At 47.9% G+C, this 25,522-nt stretch overlaps 1 protein-coding gene across 1 annotated transcript in view; it reads right to left on the bottom strand.

Annotated features, from left to right (window-relative positions):
* Window positions 1–15,793: 15,793 nt before the first annotated feature.
* ADAMTS17 (ADAM metallopeptidase with thrombospondin type 1 motif 17) overlaps window positions 15,794–25,522 on the bottom strand; it is a 156,048-nt gene continuing 146,319 nt past the window's right edge. The window contains exons 22-23 of the mRNA XM_077185551.1: window positions 22,286–22,463; window positions 15,794–20,141 (exon numbers count right to left, since the gene is read on the bottom strand). Of these exons, the coding sequence (XP_077041666.1) occupies window positions 19,990–20,141; window positions 22,286–22,463 (330 nt within the window). The 3' untranslated portion in view covers window positions 15,794–19,989. The remainder of the gene's footprint in view (window positions 20,142–22,285; window positions 22,464–25,522) is intronic.

Below are 25,522 nucleotides of genomic sequence, written 5' to 3'. Positions count from 1 at the left end.
GCCTCAGGGGCTGCCGAACTCTCCCCAGGCTCCTCGGGGGACCCGACCTGGCCAGCACTTCAGGGGGACCCCCATGCCCTCAAGGGAGCCCGGTGCCCTCAGCATTTCGGGAGAGTCCTTCTCCCCTCAGCTCCCGCTGCCCTCGGCACTGAAGGGGGTCCCGATCCCTTCAGCTCCCGCTGCCCTCGGCGCTCAAGGGGGTCCCAGTCCCCCAGGGGTCCCCGCTCCCCTCACAGGGTCTCGCTGCCCTCAGCGCCTCAGGTGACCCCAGCGCCCTCAGCACTTGAGGAGGGTCCGGATCCCCTCAGAGTGTCCCGCTCCCCCTTGGGGCCCCGCTCCCCGCAGGGGCCCCGCTCCCCTCAGGATGTCCCGCTGTCCCCAGGGGCCCCGTTCCCCTCAGGACCTCCCGGTTCCCACCCCCCTCCCAGCGCTCCCCTCACGAACCCGCCGCCATCAGCCCCGCACCAACCTGGCCACGGTCTCGCCCAGCGCTCTTCCCATTGGCTGGCGGCGCCGGGAGGCGGGACCTCAGCGCCGCTCGGCCAATGGGAGCCCGGGAAGGGCGGTGGGGAGGGAGGAGATGAGCGGGCGGAGCCGGGTCGGGTAAGAGGCGGAGCCTCGCTTAAAGGGCCCGCGCCCCCGTTCCGGCCGGACCGGGAACGAGCCCGAGCCCGAGCTCGGGGGAAGCGGGTCACGCACCTGAACAGAGGGACACACCTGAACAGAGGGACACCTCACACGCCTGCATAGCCCCGGGTGAGGTGCCACTGCCCCAGGACACGTCACACACCCGTACAATGGGTCAAGTCACACACCTGAATGATGGGTGATGTCACACACCTGAACCACAGGTCATGTCACACACCCGTACAGCCATGGGTGAGGTGCCACTGCCCCAGGACACCTCACACATGGGTACAAGGGGTCATGTCACACACCTGCAGAGCCCTGTGCTACAGTAACATCTCAGTTACTACATTATTAATATGTAATAACAGATTACAGTGTGTCCATATTCCAATATGCCAATATTACAATGTGTCCATATTACAGTGTGTCCATATTCCAATTTGCCAATTTTACAATACGCCAATTTTACAACATGTCCGTATTTCTGCCCCTCCGTGGGTGCCTGCAAAGCTGGCCAGCTGTGCTCCACACTGCTGTGTTTGCCTTGGCCCACCCTGACTCATGGCTGATGTTTAAAAAACAAGCTCAGGACACACTGCTGGCAAGTTCCACATTGGAAGCTTTTCTGGGGTGCAGGGACAGCAGAAACGATGCCCTCCTTGCCAGCTGCCAGAATTAAGCAGGCAGTCCCCCAGGTGCCCACGGGGTGAAGATCTCCTGCAGGGACAGCCTGGGGTTTGGCTCAGCCCAGGGTCTGGCTGCTCTGTGCCCTACAGGTGATGGACAAATCTGCCTTTAAGTGAAATTAAAAAATTAAATCTGCTTTTAAATGAAATTAAAGCTAAGTGCAGTCATTGGCCATCCCTTTGCCTTCCCCTGTGCAGCCCCAGTGTTGCAGGCAAGAGGGGAGGGCATTCCCTGTCCAGCTCTGGCTACCCCTGGATTAATACAACATCAGCTGGTAAATGTGACACACTGAGAGGAAAGAAGGCTCCTCAAGCATCAAGAATTTCTTTAAGCAACAGCTGTTCTTCACAGCTCTTACCTGCCCACACACCTTGGTGGGGCTGAGGGGTTTTGGCAGGGATGGAAGGGTGCTGGGACAGTGGCCAGGCAGGACGGGCTGAGCCAGCTCCCCATCTCCCAGCAGGATCTCCTTCCCTCCATCCCTGGGCCTGATCATCCCAGGAGCAGATGACTTTGGGTTCAGGCAGCTTGCTGGCCCAACAGATGATGGATTTAGTGTGCTGGTGAGGGCTTTACAAGCATGGGGAGTAGATGAAAGGTGCCAAAATGCCTTTCCTGAGCCACTCGGAGCCTCTCTGTGACTACTGATGTTCAAAAGTTACAAGCAATAATCACATTTTGTCAAACAGATCCAGGGTAACTGGGTAACCTGTTGAACCTGGAATATAAACTGCTGAGGAAATGCTGGAAATGTGGAGGAATCAACCAGGCTCTGCTGACAGGGCTCAGTCTGGGCTGGATTACTGTCCTCGATAGTGTCTAACAAGAAATAACTGTTTTGTGGGAGTGTTGATGTTGGATCTGGGTCAATTGCATGGGTGATGTCATCATTCCAAATAATTGGAATATTTTTGTAGTTAGCAGACAGATTGTGAGAGCTGCACAGCCCCAAACAAGCAGAGTCTGTGTGAGAGCTCAATGGTTCAGTCATTTTCTGCACTCAGCCAGCACAAGGGTCATTCTGAAGGTGCCCTGAATTTCAGGAAGAATCCTCCTGCCCTGACTGAGATCAATGTGACAGAGCTGTCTGCTCATTTGCACTCAATCCAAAGAGCAGTGTGTCCATGGTGCTGGGCACCAGCTGGAATTCACATCCACGCCAGCTGCTTCCCAGAGTTAATCCCTGTGATAAAGAATCAAAACTTTCATGAAGGTCTTGGCTGGGAATCTCCAAATGATCTAGAACAGGGCTCCTCTCCTGTGTCCCTGTGATTCCTGGGAGCTCTTGCTCAGACCCAGAACTGCAGTTTTCCTCATCACTTGGGATTTGTCCCTCTTTCTTCAGGCTCACTTTAGAAGTGTGAGAAGTGTCCAATACACATTCCCTGCGTTGCTCTGTGCTTCCCTTTCAGCTGCATTCTAAGTTGTGCAATAAAACCTCTCACTCAGTGACAGGCTGCTCTCCACCCTTGGGAAAAGAGTAACTTCAGGGAAAACTTCTTGAGCATCTCTTTAGTATCAACCAATCACTCCTGTTTAGTTTAGCAGATATCTGGGAAAGGCTCCTACACAGCACTGTGAGGCAACAGGAATGTGCTGGTATTTCTGAATTATACACAAAAAGAGAAAAAGATGAATATTCCCTTTTACCTTCATTTCATTGTTCCCTAGTGGGAGACTGGGAAGGCAGCTGGAGCAAACCCCACCCATACTCTGGACATGGCATTATAGAAATTATGATGTCTCTCTTGCAAATAATGAGTAAGAGCTGGGCTCTGCTCTGGCTTTGGACTAATGCAGCACAACCAATTTTAGTGGAGCTACCCCTGTGTTAAGTCAGAAGCACAAGCCAAATACAACAAAATAAACCTCTCCCCTGGTACCTGGAGTGACTCAGCTTCTGTGGGTACTGCATGTGCATTTGATTGAATTATACACACAGCCATAATTTTAAGAGGTTCATACAGTAAGCACCCAACACAGGGGGGAAAACCTCAACCGAATTAAATTAATTATAGGTAAATACTTAATAGAGTTAATTGAGCTGTGGAGGTTACTCAGAGTGCATGTTTGGTAGCATCAGGTTACACCTTGTCTCCTTCAAGGCCCTTGGAGCTTGTGCAGCTGAGCAGGTCCCAGACTCTGCCGTGGAGCACAAGTCCTGTAATTGACTGCCCTGGAAGGGTCTGGGGCTGCAGGAAGGAGCTGATGGCTCAGGTGGTGACATCAGGAAAGGAGCACAGAGCCCCTTCCCTGTCCCTGCAGGGCCATCCCTGCTCAGGGCCAGCCTGGGTACAGCCCTCCCGCACCCTCTGCAGTGCGAGCCCAGCCCCCGGGGCAGGTGGCAGCCACTCACGGTGTCCCTCCATGAGCAGAGGGCTGTGTCACCTGGCTCAGGCTGTGAGGAGCTGGGTACCCTGCACCTCTGGCTTCTCCCAGGGCAGAAACAGCTCCTGCCTCCACCTTCTCAGGCTTCTTCTCCTGTCTGGAACAGAGCAGGTGTGACAATAAAGGCCCAGCTTCATCATTCATCTCAGACATCAAATTACTCCCACCTACGGGGACCACATTTGCAACTCTCTCACGTATGCAGTGACTCAGGAGTGGGACTTTTATCTGGGGAAGCAGAATGCAGATCTGAATGGCACTGCTGTCTCCTGGAGGAGATAAGGTGTCTCTGCTCAGAGCCCTCGTTCTGGGCTTGCCTTCTATCACACAGCTCCATTTGGCAGGGGCTGCCTGGTGTGTGTGATAGCAGGCACTGAATTACTTCAGAAAAACAGACTTATTCTTTCTATAAAAACAAAGGACTAATTAAAAGTGGTTTAAATTTCGTAATTCATATTTTCTTGGAATTGTCCCAGACTCTGGAGTCCATGCTCCATACCCTGTCCTTATAGAGAAATTTGGTAAGGGAAAGCACCGTGAGATTTGTTCCCTTTCCTCTCCCTTACTCCTGAAATCCCCTCTCCCCCTTTTCCCTTCCTGCAACTGGTAAATTGTGAAGAACAGGAATGTTCCTGGGAAGAAACCCAGGCAGAATTGCATTCAGAACAAGTCAAAGATTTCTTGCATAGCTGAAGCATGTGTTTGCAATCCCCAGTTTCTGGAGCACGTAAGCCCTGCCAGCAAGTGCTGTTGACTTCAGATGTTCTCAGAGAGCTCCAGGCAGTGTCCAGGGAAGCCTGTGGACAATCTGAGCTGAGGAATTGCTCCATGGCCCATCTGCTCATGATGCCATGCCAAAATGTTCTTGGTGAAAGGATGGCAAAGAGCCATCCCTACCACTCCAAGGAGCTGTGCTAGGGATGGTCAGGAATGCTGCTCTGGGACCTCCCCCAGCCACAAACTGGTTCCATGAGAGAGCTTGGCTGCTACTACCAACCTGTCAGCCCAGACTTCAGGCAGCTTTTGGGATTGATGCTCTCCAGAATAACCAGCATGTGCTACCCCAACAAAGGACAAAACCACAAGATCCCAAATTGTAACTGCTGGGAAGCAGCAGAGAGCCAGCAACTACAGCCTGCTCTCCCTTCAGCTTGAGAGGTGCCACTGATCCAGAGAGAAAATTACCTTTCCAAGGGGTGCAATTCAAAACTGGAACCTGACAGGGCCAGGAGGGATGGGAGTTGGGGGCTGGGACACTGGTTGGGAAAAGCAGCTTCAACCTATTTGTGAGGAAGCTTTTGTCCTTGGCACTACACGGAGCACAGGATATTGCAGGAGCACAGAGGGAGCCCTTGCTCGAGCTGGTGCTGATTCTGGGGAGAGGCAGCTTGATGAAAGCATCACTTGTCTTTCCAATGACCTTATCCTGTGAGCTGAGCCTGCCAAGAGCTGTCTCTCACTCTGTGCCCCTCGTGGCCTGAGCCAAGGCTCCTGGATGCTCTGTGCCGTATCTGGTATCACTCGGCATCGCTGGCCGGCTCCCAGGGCTCACACAGGTCCTGGCTGGGACCAGGACACCTCTGTCCTTTGCTGCCTCCAGATCATCTCACTTCCAAACAGGCCCAAGCTGATTTTGCAGTTTTCTGCATATAAGGAACACCCTGAGTTTGAGGGAGGAACAGAAAGAACAGAAGATTCTTCCAAAGCAAGATCCTTGACCTCCAGATCTGCGTGGCTGTGCTGGCTCCTCTTCATGCTTCCCAACAGTGTTCCCAGGTCTTTACTGGTGTGTGGCAACAATAATGAGCAAGCAACACGTGGGGGCAGCAGAAGGCTTTGCTTCCTTGTCTGGGAGTCTGTGGTTGGAGCATCCTTGCCAGGGTCCTGAAGAGCCCAGGTGCCCCCAGGTTTGAGGGTCACTGTGCTGGGCATGAGCTGCAGCTGCTCAGACTCTGGGACAAGGATGCTGTTGGACAGAGGGGCTTTGTGGCCTCCTGGGACAGGATGTCAGCACTGAATTCTGGGATTTTGTCACTGCATCTGGTCCTGCCTCAGGTCCTGCAGGCCCAGCCCAAGCACTGCCATGCTCATGTTCAAAGCATGTTCAGCCAGAAGACAGACACAAGGCTGTCTACTATGGAAAACTGGCTGAGGTGAAAATCCCAGAGTCGATCCCACTGCATCCCACAGGACAAGCCTTGCTGAGCTTGTTGGACCACAGGCAGGATGGGGCCCAGCACGTCCCTTTCAGTGAGGTGAAGTGAAAAAAAGAAGCTCTTACCTCAACACTGTGAAGAAAGATGAAGGTTTCAGCTGCTACCATTTTTTCTCTTTTAGACTTGGAATTTTCAGGTAACAGGAAGAAGCCTTGATCTTGGCTGTGGAGGTCTTGAAAGCCAAGTTTTCAGGGAAGGACTATTTCAGACAGGGAAGTGGCTACAATTTACACAGTATGGCTCTTAGATTTTCTGGCAGGGCTATCTCCAGAATAGGTGTCATTTTTCCTGCTCTGAGTGAGCAGAAATTCGGGAATTGCTTGTCCACTCTATATTTTCCTGACTGCTCACATCAGTCTCCCCATCATCAGTAATGTGGAGTCTGAGTGGTATTGGCACAAGCTGATGGAAATGGCAAGAAATAAAAAATCCAACAAAAGCCAACCTTGTCACCAGAAATGATGATGGATTAATTATAATTAGGGGTGGGAAACAAAACACCCCTGTGCTCCATGAGTAATTTAAAAAGAGTAAAATCAGATACATTCCCAGATAGGAAAAGCATTTTCTGTAACTGAGGCTGCTACTTTAATTGGAAAATGCTGTTAACACAACTCTGACCGAGGCGAGGGCAAGAGCACAGCAGGGCTGGTGGAGATCTGCAAGTAAACAGCTGAATAGCTTCTCTCAGCCTCAATCTGCAAATTTCTGAAGCCAAAAGAACAGCTTTAAATGTAAAACTTCTGTTGGAGCTCATGCTTCAATTGGGCTGTGTGCCAGGACATGCAAAGACTTAGGGCATTAAAAGTCTCATGGAGATGAAAAGACAGTGGGGAGTCATTTGAGTTGGCTTGTAATGCACTAAGCTAAAGCAGGATCTGCCTTCATTCCCTTTAAACCAGCTTGTGGGGAGGCAAATGGAGAAAACTGATATTTTATCACTTGTAATTGTTACAGCAAAAGCTGAGGCTGAGCGTGGCCCTGATGGAATCCCTGTGTCCTGCACACAGCCCTGCAGAGGGGTCCCAGCCCCAAACTTGCTCAGCCTTTCCAGTACCTGGGAAGTGAAGTAGCCCCTGAAAATGCCCCAAACCATGAAGTGACCATCTCTAGGGATGTGTGAGCTGCTCTGCTGGCTGCTGTTTTCACTTCAAACCATCATCTCAGACAGCCTTTAACCCCAGAGTAACAGAACAGGTTTGCAGCTACCCTGGCCCTTCCAAGGAGCTCAAAGTGCTTTAAAGGTCCCCAGCCAAGCAGTGCTATTGTGGTTCCTATGGCACAGTGGTTCCCTGAGTTACAGGGCAATGCACTGCTTCACCCAAGGCTGCACAACATGCTGGCACGTCAGGACAGCCCAGATCCTGGGAAGCTGGGATGAGCACCCACCAATAAATGAAGGATGTGTCTGGCTGACACTAAACACTGAAAAAAGCTGTGAACAGCAGCAAAGTGGCACAAACACAGTGTGGTGACCAGGTACCACCAAAGCACAGCTGGCCAAACCCAGCTGTTGTAAGGAAAAGGAAGAGGAGCAGGGCCATGTCTTTTCCTGGCTAATGCTGCAGCTCCCTGCATGGGCTGGCTTCAGGTGGGCAGGCTGAGCATCACTACCAGGGCTCTGGGAAATGCTTTGCTGGGACTCTTCACTGCCAGAAGCTGCTTTACAATGTTCCCAGCTGTTCCCCTAAGTATCAGCTTGGACAAAATTAAAGGCAAATGAATTCCCTCGGGTTTCAAGGACCCTGGGAAGTCACCAATCGGGTTCCTGCTGAGCCAAAGGCAAGGAAGAACATTGTTAGCAACAAACACAGAAAATCTTCTCTAATTGGAGCCATGGAATGGGAACGTGCTTCTGGGGAAACCTTTGTGTCTCTCAGGAGCACGTTCACCACAAGGAGAGGAGCCCCAGTGGGCAGTGGGGGCTTTTATCATGGTGCCAGGGACCTCCTCAGCTGGCAGGAAGGAAAAAAAACCACACACCAAAAGCTTCATTAGCCTTAAAACCTCACCCTCAGTCTTTGTCCAGGTCTAAAGGGGGAGGAAAATGTTTCCATTTGATTTGAGGTTGGTGTTGGGAAACTCTCCTCAAAGCCAAGGGCCAAATGCTGCTCTCTCTTCAGGAAACAGTCCCAGGGAATATTCAAAGACACCAACCACACAGGGAAGACTTTGTAGGACCAAGGCCTGGGTGCCAGAAGGGAGTTTCACCGTGGTGTCCTCCATGAGAAACTGGCTCCAGGGTCACACCCACAAGTACACCCTCAACGTGGGATGTGGGTGCATGGGAGCAATACTGGCCTTTAAATCTGCCAGGATCCTGGGAAAGCCATCCCAGGCCCATGTGCTTGGAGTGCTAAATCAGAGCCTGTATATGAGACAAAAAAAAAAGGAGAAGAGGAGCCATTAGAGAATTAAAGGGACACAGGAGCAGATGAAAGGTGCAAAGTGTCATCTTTTGTATTCCCAGGTTGGACATCACCAGGAGCAGAGGGAATACCACAGAGAATAGTGGGAAGTGTATCAAGTAACACCCACCTCATCCCATTCCTTAAAATGCAAAACACACAAATGCTGAGCTCTTGCTCAAAGCAAAGCACAATCCTCTCCTCTCATTGTTGCCTGTAACCCAGAGCCTGTGGAAGCAGCTACAGTGAATTAACATGAGAGAAAGGAGCTGGATTGAATTTGCTAAGGGAGACAAAAACCCCTACAGGCATGTTGTTAAGAAAGAATGAGCACTAATTCTGTTTATTCTGATTTGTTTTGTTTGATTGTGCTTGATTGTGCTTGCCCTAGGAAATGTGAGAGCTGGTGGGGATCATATCAGCAAAGAAAATCAGAGAGCAACAAGTTGATGGTTTAGAGTTCATGCAAACATCGTGCCAGCCACTGAACCAGAAGAAAAGAGTTGGCTCAGAGGCAGCCACTTATCTACTGATAAGACCCTTTTGGGGAAGAATCTCAGAATGATGTGGATGAGAGACAGGAAATTGTGCAGCAGAGCTAAACCCAGCAGTCACCAGAGAATATGGCATTGTCTGGGTTTTTCTTTGCTTTCCTCCCAGTTCTTCCCCACTTATTATTAGAACAAAGAGTATTTTTGCCTGCAAAAATCTTTGTGCCTAAAGAGGTAACACTGGGGTGCGCTCCTGCACCAGAGCTCAACTTCTGGATAGCTTTGATTTAACTTTCTGGAGAAAATCACAGTAAAACTCTTAGCTATGGATCTCTTTATGATCATTATCTCAGCTTTAAACATCTACATTTGCAACTCCTTGTTTGTGCAGATAAAATACATCAGCATGGTTTCAACTCACCAGAAAGTCTCTCCCAGGGGCTGCTCTCTGTGGAAGTGTCAGAGGAAGGAGATCAGGTCCCAGGTGGCCAAAGAACACAAACTGTGGCTGGCCAGGAGCAGAAGCTGTCAAACACCAGGCATTTGGAGAGGTGAGGAAATTCAGGACAACTTCTTGGTCCAGCAGATAAACCTTCCTGCCTCTTTTTACAGATGTGATGTGCTTACAGATGTTCCCTGAAAGGGGCAGCAGAGACCAATCCCACACGATGAACAGAGAGAGCCATCCTGATCAGGGAGAAATAAAAATGAAGAGCAAGAATTATTTGCAATGTTTCTTTTCCTTGGCATGCAGAGGCTCCACCATGTGTCCACTCAAATAAAAACAGCTTGGACCTCTACAGGCCAAACTGGGGCTGCTGGTAGAATCTTGATTGACTGTGTGATCACTTCCTTCAGCTGCTTTTGAGATGAGGGCACCAACCCATGGGTGCTGGGTGTGCAAGCATCCTGGAGCTCTGGATGATGCACTGATTAACATCTAAGCCACTACAGCAGCACAGCAGCCTTTGGGCAGGCAGGGGGATCAGTGTAATTTGGGAAAGGTTCACTAACAGGCTCTTGAGAACCTACACCACAGCTCATCACTCACACATTTTGGCTCCCACCTAGCCCTGAAAGAGGGAGATGAGGAAAAATGCTGATTAAACTATCAAGGTTCCCAACATGTTGGTGTGAAGGTGTGAAGTAGGGAAGTCCACCTAGCACCATCTTTACAATGCCTCCAGGCTCTCTTGAACCACTCAGAGTTAATTCTAGAGCTGATCCAAGTTGCTGCCTGGAGGAGAAGGCACAGTTATTTACCTGCAGCAAATCCCACGTGTGTTACCTCATCTAAGTCTCTTACCCCATCCTGTCCTGCTGCTTTATTGCCTTATGCCCCTCTCCAGCATTGTCCACAATTCCCAGTGGAGAGGCTGTCCAAGAGCTCCAATCATGGGACAAACCACAGGCACAAATCATGCACCAGACTCTTCATCAAGGCTTTGAAAGAGGCCTAAGATTTGAGAGCAGGGAGGGGCCAGTGTGAGGTGAGAAGGCAGCAAGAGCTTTATCAGGAAACCAAGAACCCTCTCTGCTCCTGCTCTCAGGATAGAACAGCACACCAGCAAATCTGGCTGCAGACTGAAATCTTGGCTTCCCCTGAAGCCAATGGCAAACATCCCACTGGCTTCAATGGGAGCAGCACTTCATGCCAGATCTCGTGCTTCCCATTCCTCTGCTGTAGCCATGAGAGCAGCTTCCCTTCCAAGGCTGTGTCTGCAGCTAGAGCCTCCAGCAGCAGGAGAATGGCTCTCCTTGCAGCCTGAGAAGTATCAATGGGAAAGGAAAGACTTATTTTTAACAGAAATGGTGACTTCCCTGGTGAACAACAGTTATGGGGCTCTCTGGAGCCATTTCTGTCTCTCTTAAAAATTCCCCTTAGGATTTAGGTGCCCAGAGGGTGCCCAGCAGCTCAAGCACAGCTTTTGGCTGTGAAGAAATCATGAGTGGGGGAAGTGGTTTGAGCTGGGTTATGCAACTATCAACACTCATCTCTCCCAGTCTTAACATCCCTCATTCCACACCTGCTCACACAGCAGCACCTGGACACAGTGGGACTTACAGCAGCACTGCAAACAGGCAGGAGAAGACCAAGTTTGGCCACTTCTGTTTTTACCACAACAGAGCTGATGGAGGAAGGGATGCTGGAAGAGCTGTGCACTGACCACACAGGGCTCCACGTTTGCTCTGGCACGAGCATCCCTCTGCTGAGATGAGCATCTTGAGACCCCCGAGCTGTTTGGGAGGTGGCAAGGTCACATCTCTCATTTCCTGAAAATCTTTGCTTTCCTTGGCAGAAATGAAGGACTTTGTTAGGGAAATCTTGGTGGGTGTTTTGTGATCAGTCAAGCACAGCAGATGACTTGAGGGTGTACACAGGACCTCCCGTCTTCTTGACGTAGGAAAACGATTCTGCTTGCTCCAGAAATTCAGGAGTCACCAGCATGGTGCTACCACCTGTATTATTCCTTAGGTCACAAGGCATGTCTACTGGACAGATTGATGTCTGTACAGCTGACTGTTTGCATATCAATTCTAGAGGCTAAGGAAATTCTTCAAATCCCAGAGCACAAATGTGCACTGCTACAGAAAAGCAGGTGGAGATGTGCCAAGTTACAGCTCCTTAGCTGCTGCCCCTGTAAGGAATGCCCTGCGAGGAAAACTGGAAAATATTTCATGAAAGAGCAAAGATAACACAAGACAATCTGGCAAAGGGTAGAATTTAATATTAATGGCTTTCCTTTAGTCACTGTATTTCCTGTTCCTAGGTTAACCCTCTAAAATCAGCCATGGTCAGAGAAAGGCTATAAACTTTTGCACATCTAAAAGATCTTTCACTGAAAGATGTCAGAGCACTTTGCAAATGTCAGGGACTGTGGATGGATGGCTTTTCCCTGAGGAGACTGTCCATGCAGCCAATGGGCAGATGCTCCTTTGGCTGCTGAGGCCACACACTGAAAAATTTGGCTACTCTGTGAGAACATCTTCCTTCTTTGCCTCCCAGGTTCCTGTCATCACAGGAACCCAAAAGTGAGAGGAGCTGGGCTTCCCTTGAGCTCAGTCCAAAAAATCCCTTCCTCATGGACAGATGGGTAACAGACACACAGCAGGGATGTTCTGGTGTCATTTCAGCCACTTCAGGATCTTGTCCCTGCAGATCTCAGGGTTCCATGGACACAGCTCATGGCTGTGCCTGGCTCAGCTGCCGGTGTATCTGAACATCAGCATTACAGCAAACTAAAACCAGCCTTGAAAGGGAGCTGGACCAGCCCCACCTCCACCTCCCCACCCTTCCCTGCCAACTGGTGCTTGCCTGCAGGAATCCAAAATGAGTCCAAGCAGATAAGAGATGGACAATGTGGCTTCTCAGAGTCCCAGGCTTCTTTGCTCAGAGGAGATCCTTCTATGCCCACCCACATCTTCCTCTAACCTGGCAAAGTACCTGAGTTACTGAGCTGACTTGCCAAGAGAGATTTAGGCTGGAAGCCTCCCTAGAAAGATGTCTCTCATTAGGAGCAGGGAGCTGGCTGGGGCACAGAGCTGGGAGAGGAGTGTTACTCATTCCTGCCTCACACTGGGCCCTTCAGACACTCTCCTCTCCGGCAATATGCACTGTTCTGTGACTGCTGGCAGAAATTAATGAGCAGAGCTGGTTGAAAAACTTTCCATCAAAACACTGCTTCTGCTTTGCCAGAAGATAGTTGAAAAATTAAGTGGAAAAATTAGAGAAGAGAGCCTGGGTTTTGGCTGACATTGTTGGTCCAAAAATCCCAAACTTGGGATTTTTTAGCCAAAAATGGAAGCATTTGGGGAAGGCAGGGGAGGAAAGGGAGGTGCCTGGCAGGATTTAGTGATACCCTGAAAAACATCTACAAAAATTTTGACAAATGTGAGGGCTTTTTTTTCAATTTTATCTTCTTTTCTTTTCTCTGTAGTGAAGGATACTTCTGCTTTTAGAACCATCCTATGGGGAGGCTGAAAACAAGTAAATAAGCTTTTTCTTTCTTACACATATGGCTACAGATCCCCCATAGCTTGTGGCACAAGCACAGGCAGCAACTCCTCTGCAGAAGGAGCAGATCTTTGCTAGGAGCTGCCCAAGAGCTGATTACCCCAAGTGCAGCTCTCAGAAAGGGACACACACAGAGCTGGGGCTGCTGTGAGTTTGTACAGCTGATGGGAAGCTCGATAACCTCTCAGCTGCCTTGCACACAAATAAACTGAGCCACGGGGACAGCCAGGGAACAGAGCTTGTGATGGAAGGTACTGTGCACACAGCTGCTCCAAAACCACCCCTGCTGAATACTCAGGCAGCCACACCACAGGCAGAGAGTTGCTGTTGCAGGGAAGAATGGCACATGAATACCCACAGAAAGCTCTTTGCCATCTTGCTTACACAATAATGTGGGTTTTCCTTTTTCCCCTTTAAAGTTGTTTCTTTAGCAAAACATGGTTAGGAAAAAAAAATAATAAAACAAGAAAGAAAGAGATGGAATCTTCCTTACCCTCTGGGAAATGTGGCTGACAGCATTTCTTGGGCTCAGTGTCACTGTCCCCTCCTCAAGGCATTGCTGGCTAGAGATGTGATGGAGGGAAGAAGCCATGAGTGAGAGCAGCTCCAGGGTGATGATGCCTGAGGAGAGCAGAATTCCAGAATTCCAGCAGGGCCCCTCTTCCTCAACACAAACCTGGGCAGGGTACAGAGCTGGCAGTGCTGCAGCCAGCACAGCACAGGAGGCACCAGCTCTGTGAGAAAACCAAATCTTGTTATTGAGCAGTGGGGAACAGGGGAGGTTCAATTTATAGTGATTTTCCAAGGAGTCAAACCATTATTCTAGAGAGAATTTCTATTTTAAACAACACCTAATCTTTAAATTCAGTCTAGATGTGGATTTCATACCTTTTCCTGAATGAGAGCAGCACTGGAGGAAGCAGGCTCAGGAGTTCAGATGTGTCCTGGCAGGGCACTGCTGCAGCTCCCCTTGCTGACAGCCTGAGCTTGACTCTCATCCCACCACAGCCTGGGGTTACAGTCCCAGCCACTTCCACCACAGCAGCTCTGGCTCAGAGCCCCCAGAGTGATAAAAGGCTTCTTGTGTGATCATCTCAGGAGGGAAGTTTGGTGCCAAACAAAGCTGCAGTCTGGTTGGGTCCTTTTGTCATCAGAGACAAAATCAAGGGGAAAAGTGCAGAGCTGGGGAAAGAAATGGGAACTGAAAAACATTCAAATAATGTCTTTTCTAAGAAAATGAATGAAGTCCAACCCAAGAATTGCTTGTCTGGTTTTGCTGGACAGGATGCACTGATCTTGGTGCAACATGAAAGACTCTGTTAGAGGATTCCCCTTCTTCACCAGTCCTTCAGCAGTCCAAGTACTTTCACCCCTGTCTCCAGAAAGGCTCCAGTGGTGCTGTAGTGTGCAGGGACCTTCCAGAGAGCTGTCAGAGATCCTTCAGGTGGTTTGTGGGGTGGTGGAGGCAGCCCTGCAGACTGTTGAGCTGCCAGTGCTCTCCTGGTGAAAAATGAGTGTTTTCCTCCATTCCAGGCCACATGGAGAGCAGCATCCCATCCCATTCTTCCTGACACCATCAGAAGTGTGAGTGTATGGAATGGGAGCACATCTGGCATGTATCTTCTCTGCCTGGAACTCCACAGCACACTGGTGTTGGTGTTTGCACTGGCACTCTCTAGCAAGAAGAAAACATCCCTTTCCCCAAGGAAATGCTCCATGTGGTGTTGGGGAAAGCACAAAGCAACATTTGGTTTTCACTCTACCAGAGAGCAGAGCCCTCAGCAGTGGTACCGAGTGAGCATGGGGCTGATGTGGGGATAAAGTGTTCATACATTTTGGAAGGCAAATTCCTTCCAGAGCAAGCAGGGTGCTGCCAACTTGCTGCAAGAGACAGCTGAGGCTGCCACGGACACCAGGAGAGTGAAGGGAGCAGGTGGAGTTGCTAGAGGCAGAAGTGACCTCCAAGGAGGGGAGGAGGGATTTTACTTTCCTCCTGATCCTTCTGTGCCACAGCACCAGAGCCCTCTGACCCCACTGCCTTTAGTGACCTTGGCTGAGGTGTCTTAAATAAAAAAAACAACTGAGCTCACAGGGAAGGGCAATGGCTTGGGTAGAAATGGGGATTAGGAATGAGAGAAACAGCAAATGGCTACATGCAAAATAGGCAAAGTAAGTATATAATCCTACTGGATTTATAGCAGAGGTATTGGCACATACCAGGAACATTTCAAGCCAAATGTATGACAGCATTCCTTACACCCCTCCCACCCACTGCCATAGCCCAGCTTAATGCAAAGCCCTTTGGCTTCCCCAGGCTCAGAGCTAGGTTTTATTGTTCAAACAGGTCAACAATTGCAATCAGATGTTGACTGCAGGCAAGGCACAAACAGGATGATGTATTAATGTACAGCACCACTTGGAGGGAGGCTCTGCAGTGCTGCTGTGAATGGTCCTGTGCAGGCTGGCACTGGGCTGATCTCCCAAGGCTGCCTCAGAAGCCCATCTCAGAGCTGTGCCATGAATCCTGCATGAGATCAGGAAATGAGCTCTGTTATTAAACTATAAACTCCATTTCTGGAAATCATTGTGGGAGGAGGGCTCTCACACCAACTCTGCTTTGGTTGGTTAGAAAATCATAGAATCATTTGGGTGGGAAAAGACCTTTAAGATCATCAAGTCCAATCCAGCACTGCCAAGTCCACCACTCCACCATGTTCCTGGGTTTTTAAGGCTGCTTTAGAAAGATGCTGCTCCCACCTCCAAGTGCCCTTTTAACAAGAATTGAGCTGGAGTGGGATACAGATGATGGCATCTTTGTGAGGCAGGCTGGGAGAGGATCCTGCAGGTGTATCTGACTGCAGAAACAACCTTCCCCGTGCTGGGGGGCAGCTCACAGGACAAAGATTCTGGCCAGTGCCTACAACAAAGACATCCAAAACACGTGGCACTGAAGTAATTCTGTTTATTTCACACCAGGGGAGAGGGCAGCTGGGTTATGCAGTACCTTCCCAATGGATGGGATTGCTTTGCTCCATTTTGTATAAATTTGTATAAATTTTGTATAAATTTCCACATGCTCAGCCCTGTTCGTTGTCAGGGGGTGCCTGTGGAGCTGCTGCTCCCTCCCAGCTCAGGCAGAGCCAGAACAACCTTCCCCAAAAGCACCCTCAGAACATCCCTCTCCCCAGGCAGAAGCTCCCCTCCCCACAGCCTGCCCAGGCACACACAGAGATGTCCCAAACACAGCCTGGCATGCTCTTCCCACACAGGAATTTTCTACTCTTGTGTCACTGACCACAGACCTGGCAAGGCATCATTCAGGTGTTAACATCCCCGTGCTTTATTTTGCAACCTGACCAGGACAAGACCCATCATTTCTTGGTTTTTAGCACACTGAGAACTCTGAGGTGCCAGAATTTTACTGCCAAATGACCTTTTACACCGACCACAGCAATTAAACAGTTGGCTTGGATTAATCCAAATCCCAGTCTCAGTCCAGTATTACACAGATGCATAATGTACCACTTACAGCTTCACTCCCTTCTCTTCATTTTCATGCTTTGGGTTTGCTTTGTATTTTTGCTTCAAGTTCAGAAACCTTATTAAAATTGTTATGGAAAAAATAAATTTATTACTCAACATATTCAATTTGTTCAAAATGGAATGATCCTTTTTTCTTTTTCTTTTTCTTTCTTTTGGCTTTCATTTACAACTGGTTCCATTCAGTTTGACTGTTTTTTATCTTTTTCTATTTATAACCAGCACCAAGAAGAAAATTACCATGGATACAGTACATATGCAAATTAGCTAATGGAAAAATATATACATTTCACTCTGTAATGAGAAAACTTAAATGATATTATTGCCATGGAGAATATATCCCTGTATTATAATAAAATATCAAGCAATAATCAACTGCTAAGATTCTTTTCCACCAACAAAAAATAGCACCATACATGAGATAGTGAGAATCTACACTCAATAACACAATTGTGCAACTAGAAATGTACAGTACTTTAGTAACAGTACAGAGTATTGTTTACAATATGGAAATACCACCACTGTAATCAAAAGAGCATCAATCTCTTATGAACAACTAAGAAAAGTATTGTCGTAGATACACTGAAACAAACAGCTTTTCTGTGCACCAGAATGTGGGAACTGAGGGCAGAGCATAGCTGTGACTATTGTCTGAGCATAGCTGCCCTATTGTGAAGCTCCTATACAGTGATAAAAACCACAAGTGCAGGAATATTGAACAGAATTAAATCTTTCTTGTTATTATTTTTCTGGCTGTTATGTGATGTGATAGTTGCCACTATGTGAAGTAAGAGAATTGAATAAAATGGAGCTGTGTTGTGCCATCAGTTCTTAATAACGTTGGGGGGTTTGATTATAAAAAATAAAAGGTTGATGGATGCTAATCTGTGAGCTGTGAGAGCAAGTGAGGTGGTTTTTTCTTAGTGCTCATACAGTTGAAAAAAATCCTTGTAAATTCCTTTTTCCTTAGGTAGGATCCAGAGCTTGAACCCAAGTGTCCTTTGGGTCCAGAACCCAAATGGTCCTGGCTAAGGCCAGAGGTCTAACCAGCCTAGCACCCTGCTCTGGCCAGTAGTGAATTATTACTGAGAAACACAAAACCTAAAATCCTTCCTCTCCTATGTCCTACCTTTTGCCTAGAGAGGGTCACAGATCAGCACCAGAAGGAAAATGTTCCTGCTGTGGAGAAGCACCTTTGATTCCCAGCAATGATAATTCACACAATTCTGCCAAGGTAACAGAGAAAATGTTGCCCATGAGAAGAAAACAGCAAATTCCAAAGGGAGTGAGGGGTGTCAGGGGTGGCTGTGGGGGCAGGGAGGCAGCGAGGACAGTCCCAGTGTCACTGCAGGCTAAGGGGGAAACACCACTGTTGATTAAGAACATAAACCAGGTCCTCCAGGCTCTGTCTGATCTCTTGGAACTTTCTCATTAGCAGTTCTTCTACCTGTTAATTTGCCTAATTGAGTATCACCTGGTATTGTCTAAATCTTCCCTGTCACCCCCGCCAGCAATTTTCCCTTGATTACTTGCCAAGTACTTACACAACCTCTGGGCTGGGCAGCAGGGTGGGAATAACAGAAAAAGGAGGTCTAATCCTGATTATAAATTGCAAAAAAAAAAAAAAAAATCCAGTATAACAAAAACCAAGCTGGAATCATTTCCCTGATAGAGAAAATCATCTGAGGCATTGGAAAGCAGATCTGTTTGAGACAGGCACTTGAAGAAAAAAGTTGTGCAAATGTGCCCTTGTGCATCAGGCCAGCCCTGGTGCACACACACTCATTTGCACACTCACAAGCACAGATGTAAATGTGAAGCCTGCACAGGGTTAGTCTGTTGATGAACATTATCTCCCTGTGCTTGAAAAATTTAGCCCTTAATGAAATGCTGATAGGTTATTCCAGTGAGGTCCTGGATATGCAAAGAACGGTACTAAGCAAAAATTGCTTTAAAGACATGTTAGCTACTAAGAGTCTTTGTCCTTCCTTGCATTGACAAAAAGAGACAACAGCAACAAAGACAACCTGGGGCCAGGTGAGAGCTGCAAGGCAGCCTGGCCCGAGGGCTGGGGGAGCAGCTGGGCCTGGTTCTGTGCTCAGCTCCAAGGAGTCAAACAGTCCCACGCAGTTCCAGAGCTTTGTACTCCCAAAGCTGCAATTATCCAAAGGGCTGTTCCTGTCACCAGGAGGGGGCTGAAACTCCACCATGGCCTTGGGCCCTGGCAAGGGAATGATGCTTGTTGGAGCAAGATGTGATAGGGAGACACTGATGTGTGTGACAAGGGAGGGGACAAGGCCTGCCCTGGGCAGAGTTCCTGTTTGAAGTCTCACATCACAGAGAGGAGCCTGGTTTAAAGTGCAGAGACATGGCAGAGAGTGTTGTGTGTGCAGCACCTGTAAGTGCTCTGACAGCACCAAACCTATAGCACCAAACCTGACAGCACCACACAAGTGACACAGGGAGCATTCAAAGACAGCAATGGAAGTCTGAGCCCTTGGCTTCCCACAAGCTCCAGGTTACACTTTGAATGTCTTGCATCCTTGGCTACTTCTGGTTACTCCAAAAGCTACATAACCTCAGCTGTGTAAAAGAGCCCAGAGATAGAAAACACCTGTTCTGCTCCCCACTACATCCTTTTCATAATGATTGTTCCAAATTCAGTTTCTGTTCCAACCCTATCCAGTTTCACAGTCCTCTTATAAGAACCAACAGTCTCATTATCTGATTGACTTCTAAAAATTGGAGAGAGCTTAGGCCAAGCAATCCCTCAGTGAGCTCTACTGGATGAAATGATTTCTGGCTTCTCCCATCTCATGTAAATGGTTCTTGTTTAAAAGTAACTATCTACGGCTGTTAATAAGCTTCCATTTCATTAAGCTCAGAGAAAAATTAGGTTTCACAAAAGAAACTCTATTATTCTGGGGAAAAGATAGAGAGGATTGTTTTTTAAAATTAGAAGGAAAAGCGCTCCCTATTAGTGGCTCTAAAAATATGACTTGGAATGTTGGATATAATTATACTGAGTTTTCTGTAGGAAATTCAGAGATGTCCATCCTCTGCTATCAGTTTTCACGAGCTTTTACAGAAAATCCTCTCTTTAAACTAAGCCTTTCATTGATGCATGTCCCTCCAAGCCCACTCTGCAGTGGGATAACTGCTGGGAATTGAAAACAACAGATAAAAGCCAAGATTAAAAGATTAAGTAATGTCTCTACCTTTGCTGAATTATTTTGCCAGAGGCCTTCCTCCATGGAGGTACCCATAACCTTATCCAAAGTAATCACTTTGCAACTCTTGTCCTTTTCTTTAATGGTAGCAAGCCATCCAGTGGCTGGTGATTTAATATATTAAAAAAGCATTAAGGAAAAATGTGAGGATGTCAAAATACTCAGAAATGATTGGTTCCTTGAGATGACCCTTTCTGTGTGTTTTTTTAAGGTGGATGAGCAGATGACTTTGGTATCCAGTCTGTAGGATTAGTTTCAAGTCTCATTAGGTGTGCTTTGGGATCCACCACGCTGTAGCAACTCATGAAGTTCCAGTACTCAGACCTACTAGTCTGTGATTTCCATACCAACAGCTGGAAGACTCTAAGGGGTGGCACAGCTTCATTAACTCTTCTGCTGCATCTTGTTTGCATAAAAGTCTCTGCAGGTCTGGCAGCAGCGCTGGTACCACCGCATGTCCTGGCACAGGTTCTTCTCACGGATCACCCTGCAGTACACTGTCCACTGGTCCCCCGTGCACTTGTAGGTGAGGGCAGCTTGGGAGGAGACAAGAAAGGAGAAACTGCCAGGTTAGCCAGGGAACAGCACTGCAGGTGTGACCAAAAGCCCTGCACCCGAGGGGAGGGAGGGCCACGCTCACTCTGCCGGCGCTGGAGAGCAGGTGAGATTCTCTCTGCCAAAATATCAGGCTCTGCAAGTGCTTCCTGCCTTCCCTGGACATGAATGGGGAGAGCAAACCTCCTCCTGTTGCACCTGTTTTGTCTCAGAGGCAAACAGGCCTGGATGAACAAAACACCCAAAGATGCAGCCCAGATTTAAGGCTATGAACTCCACACTGCAGTCAATGGGATGGAGATGAATAAATCACACACCTGGCAAGAACACTTGAGACAGAGCTTATGAATCTGAGATGGGAGAGTTCACATAAGAGAAACTAAGCCACCAACAAGGCCAGGACTAACGTTTCAGAGGTCCAAGGTCCCTCATAGGTTGTGAAGGAAGACAGGAAAGAAGTGACAGGATAAATCCCTCTGAATGTGTCATCAATGAGAGACACTGGACACAGACATAAAAGCCAGGTGAGGTGAACTCCACACTGAGATATTTTTGGAAATGTTATCCAAGACAAAAACCCATTCTGAAGTAGGGACAAGGCAGCGTGGGGTCTGCAGACTACTGGGATTTTTTTCTGATTTTTTTTTTTGCTTCCATTGCAGAAAAGAGAAAATTCTGTTTAAAGATAATCCAATTAGAATTGTTTATAAGCAAAAAGAGCAAAACACTCAATGATATGTCTTTCCACTAATATCAAATATCATTGTTTCTGGCTCTGGTGATTCCAAGCCTGGTTTAGAAACAAAAGCATCCCAAATTGCTTGCAGATTATTTTCAGCAGGGACTTGAGCCTCCTCAGTCTTCTAAACACATGAGCATTTTATTGCTTTGTCCTAAAATGTGAATTAGGATAGAATTCTTGTCTCATCAGTGTATCAAGGGCTTACTTCTCAAATGAAATGTTTTCCTTCCACTGTGCTCTTAGTGCTAAAATATCTGAGAAGTATTCTCATACCAAAAGAGGACACAAACCCCTCAGCATGAGTGCATTTGCAAGAACGAAAGTCCCCATTTTCTCTTAAAACATCTGGTAAACTTTTGGGGAACAAATTTCAGTTCAGAAGCTTCAAGTCCAGCCCTAGTTTAAGTGTTATTTAATACTGGACAGCATTATTAGAAAACGGTTCTTTATTACTTAGCAGCTCTGTGTTTTCATGTGTGTTGGAGGTTTCTTAGCCTTTAAGATCAGCTCAGATGTGAAGGAGGAGGCTGCTCTTTCTGGTAACCTCTTCTTGTTTACAACTCTTCTACCAAAAGGGGACAGGAGGTACCCATGAGGCTGGGCCAGTGTAGCTGATGCCTCAATTTAGCTTCATCTTACTGGTGATGATGTGTGAAACGTAAAGAAACCAACTTGGTTCTTGGAGCTGGGGTGGAACACACAGGGCTGAACTTTGGAAAAATATACATTTAGTATATTTATATTTTTGTACATAAACCAATGTGGAAAATCATGAGATCCCCACAAATTTGTATCAACAGAGGCATTCTTAATTAGAGGCATGTCTTAGGTACAGTGTTAGGTGTTTCAGGAGAGATGGTTATCACCATATTCCCATCCCAGCCAGGGACACAAGGAATGCAGCGAGGGTGAGGAAGTGACAGAAAATCACAGGGTCAGGAAGAGGCTGGATGTTCTCTTGCCCCTCTGGGGAAATCAATCCATCAAACCACCTGTGAGAGTCATGGATTTTCTTGGGGCACCATGAATAAATGATCCTATTTCACACTCACTGCAGCACAGGCAGCGTGTGGAAGGGTTTGTGATGGAGAACAATGCACCTGCCAGCTCCCTCACCTGTGATCAATCAATCAATCAGTCAGTCAATCAGTCAATCAGTCAGTCAATCCAATCAATCACCCACCATTTGTGCACTCCTGCTGCTCTCAGCTCCATCCTGTGCCATGCCAAGCACTCCACCTGGGCACAGCCTGAGGCAGGGCTCAGACAGGACCTAGCCACATTTAGGCTGGAGTCTGGCTGAGCCTCTCTCGATTTCTGGTCCTGGACAATCACTGCAGCGCCCTGGGCAGCTGGTACCTTCCCCCCAGGCCCCTGACTCACCGAGCCTGGGTGAGGTGATGGTGTTGACGTTGATCCTGTCGTTGCAGACCTCCTGGTGGCACTGCCTGTAGGCTGCAGGCTTGGCCAGCGCGGGGCACTCGCTGCCGTGGCGCCCGGTCACTTTGTGCATGCACTGCACCACGCGCGACTGCAGCCCCTTGCCGCACGTCGAGGAGCACTGCAGGAGAGAGCACACTGAGTTCACGTGGCACAGCACAGCACAAGTCACTGCCAGGGCACAGGGTGCAGCCCCTGTGCTGCCGAGGGCTCTCAGCTGGGTCACTGTGGCAGCCAGGGACACTCTGTGGGGCTGCTGTGCTGTCTGTGGTGGTTTTGCACCTTCAGGGAGTGCTGTGAGCAGAGGAACTCTCCTGGCACAGGGAAGGAACCTGTTGTCTTTCTGCCCTGAGTTCACCTACTCTGACTGTCCCCTGTGGATACCCATGGGGTTCAAGCAGATAAAAATGCAATTCCTCCCACCAGTCAAGAAGAGGCAAAGCTGCAAAATATGTAGTGCTTAATTATGGACCAGCAGCTTCCACCTCCCTCTCTGTGAGGGACCTGGTGGTTCTTGGTTTAAAAGCTCTCTCCAAGACTTGAATGGTCTAACAAGGCTTCCTCCACAGCCAGGCACTGACATCAGATAAATCCCAGAGTTCCAGCAGAGGCTGGCAGCTCCTGTGTGCCCAGAGCCCTGAGAAGCTCTGTTCTGGAGAGAACACATCAGGTATTCCAGTTTCACTCCCATCTATCCCTGCTAACTGTCTGGCCCTTGCCTGTCCTCCTGGGAGCAATTGCAAATTGTACTCATGAGTTTTGGCTGCTATTAGCCAGGAGGCCCAGCCTGTTCATATGCTCTCTTTGTTGTCATACAGTCAGAGTCCCTCCCTCTCCCTCCCTCTTCCTCTGGCCCAGTCACTTGTGATTTACAATGTCCTACTTGCACGCTGTTCAATTTTAATAAAGCAAACACAGTGAGCACAGGGAGGTGCAGCAGCTGGAGTCAATAAAAGAACCTTGTATTTAACATAAAGAAACAATGGCTTGCAAGACTTGGGTAAGATTCCTGTTTCTGCTAAAGCCACACACAAGCAAACGATGGGGGAGAGGAGGAGGTGAGGGAAAGCCCAGGAGGTATCAACAGAATGATGTTAAAAAAGGTCATGTTTTCTGTCCTCTGCTGTTCCTCACCAAAGTCAGGGCATTGGAGCTTTCTCCCTGAAAACCACCATCACCTCCAAGAGGTAATTCTCAAAGGAGAGATGCCAAACACTGGAGAGGTTCAGGAGTTGGGCATCACTGAGGTTGGACTGAAGTTCAGGTACAAATCCTGTGTGTGCAGAGTGGAGGCTTGTGAGACCCAGATCCAAGGGCAGAACATGTGGATGCACACAGGGCTCCACCTCTACATCCAAGGGGGATGAGTACAGCAAAGCTGTGGTCATTTTGGTCTGGAAGTACCACAAGAAATCCTTGCTGTTTGGGTTTTTTTCCTTTACAATCTTCTTATTTCAATTTAGGTTCAATACACCAGCTTATGACAGCTATTTTTACACTTAGATTTTTCAGGTGTTGAATTTACATAAAAAATTGACCACTATGAAATAATACCTCAGCAATGGTTATAGTATTTAGGATTATGCTGAATGAACCCTTCTCCTGTCCTACAGTGAGCTATTCCAAAAATCAGGAATTAAAGTCCCTGATGTAAATCCCCTTCACAACCTGAATTTATGCAGTGAGATCTGGGCATTACATTAGTTTTGTGTGTCCCTCAGCTCTTTCCCAGCACTGAGTGCCCTCAGTGACTTCCACCAGCCTGGAAGCCAGTCAGGCACAGCCACTGGATTTAAAGTGAACTATTTTCATCCTGATAAATGCAACTATTAGGCCCTTCCACTTCACCAGTCAAATGCAACCTTTAATCCTCAGGATTCAGTGGCACTTTTAGTCTTCACAGTGCTTTACTAATCTTAATCCTCCCCAAACTCCTTGCTTTGGGAGGGGAATTGTACATCCATTTTGCAAACAGAACTGCTGTTATCACACAGGCATTAAATAACTCAGGCCATGGACTTCCTTCACATGATTGCAACAGTGAGCCTGAAACCTCTGTCTCTGGCTTTTAAGCACTCCCTGTGCCCTTAACAGGGGGGACACAGGGAGAAAGAAGGGAAAAGAGGACAAAACCAGCATTTTTCTCATAAGGTGGATGAGGTTTTCAGATACCAGCACAAAAAAAACTCACCCACCTTTATCTGTGTTCCTGTCTCTGCATTTGTTAAGCAGCAAGGAGGGCAAGCAGTGAAACTTTTTTCCACAGACACTGCCAGCTCCAATCCTCAGACAAATAACAGCAGAGCTTTTGCCTGAAGCAGTTTTATTCCTTCTCCTGGGAGACTGGGATCATCACCTATGCTATGCAATTAGTTTTTCACAGCCAGGAAGACAGATTTTAACATCTTTCTTGAACTCTTTAGGGCTTGGCAGCTAAAGGAAGGTTGGACATCTGGCTTATTTTAAGACGAAATTTTCAACTCGGTACTTGGATAGTTTCTTTCCTAGGAATTTCAATAGGAAATAGGAATAGATACAAAACACATACAAAGGGGGAATTGTTACTCATGCTGCACTATTGGAAGAGGACATCATTAAAAGAGGCATAAAAATCAAACTCCAAGTGTACAGCAAATTCCCATAAATACCTTCTCTCCTTCTCTGGACAGCTAAATGCACTGCTATGGACTCTCTGTTCCCAAATGTTTGTGGAGCAAGGAACCATATCCACAGAACAATTTTCAGGGCTGGATTCAGCAGAGAAGACCCCCCAGCAATCTGCCTCCTCTGGGAAGCTGGGGCTGGGACAAGGGGTTGAGCAGAGATGCTGGTGCCAAAGGAAGAAGGGGATTTTCCCTTCCACCAGGCACTGCCAGAGGTGTCACCATCACTAAAATGCACGTGCAAAATGCACAGAATTTAACCATAATGCCCTAAACTGACAACACAAGCACAGTAAACTGGAAATCCACCCCCATGCAAAGATCAAAGGGTTGCTCACCACTGTAAAATAGAGGTGGTTAATGAACAGCTACAAAAAGTGAAGCTAATGAGAGCCCCTGTAACTCCCAGTTCAAACACTGCTTAGGAAGGCAAAAGCAAGACAAAAATGCCTGCATTCACATTCTTTGGCACTAACATGCAAGCCAGTGGGGATATCCAGAAGGAAATAAACTCACA

The sequence above is a fragment of the Agelaius phoeniceus genome, chromosome 13, assembly GCF_051311805.1.
Source record: "Agelaius phoeniceus isolate bAgePho1 chromosome 13, bAgePho1.hap1, whole genome shotgun sequence".
Lineage (NCBI taxonomy): Eukaryota > Metazoa > Chordata > Aves > Passeriformes > Icteridae > Agelaius > Agelaius phoeniceus.
The sequence above is the reverse complement of the archived record's forward strand: the minus strand, read 5'-3'. Positions and strand labels throughout refer to the sequence as shown.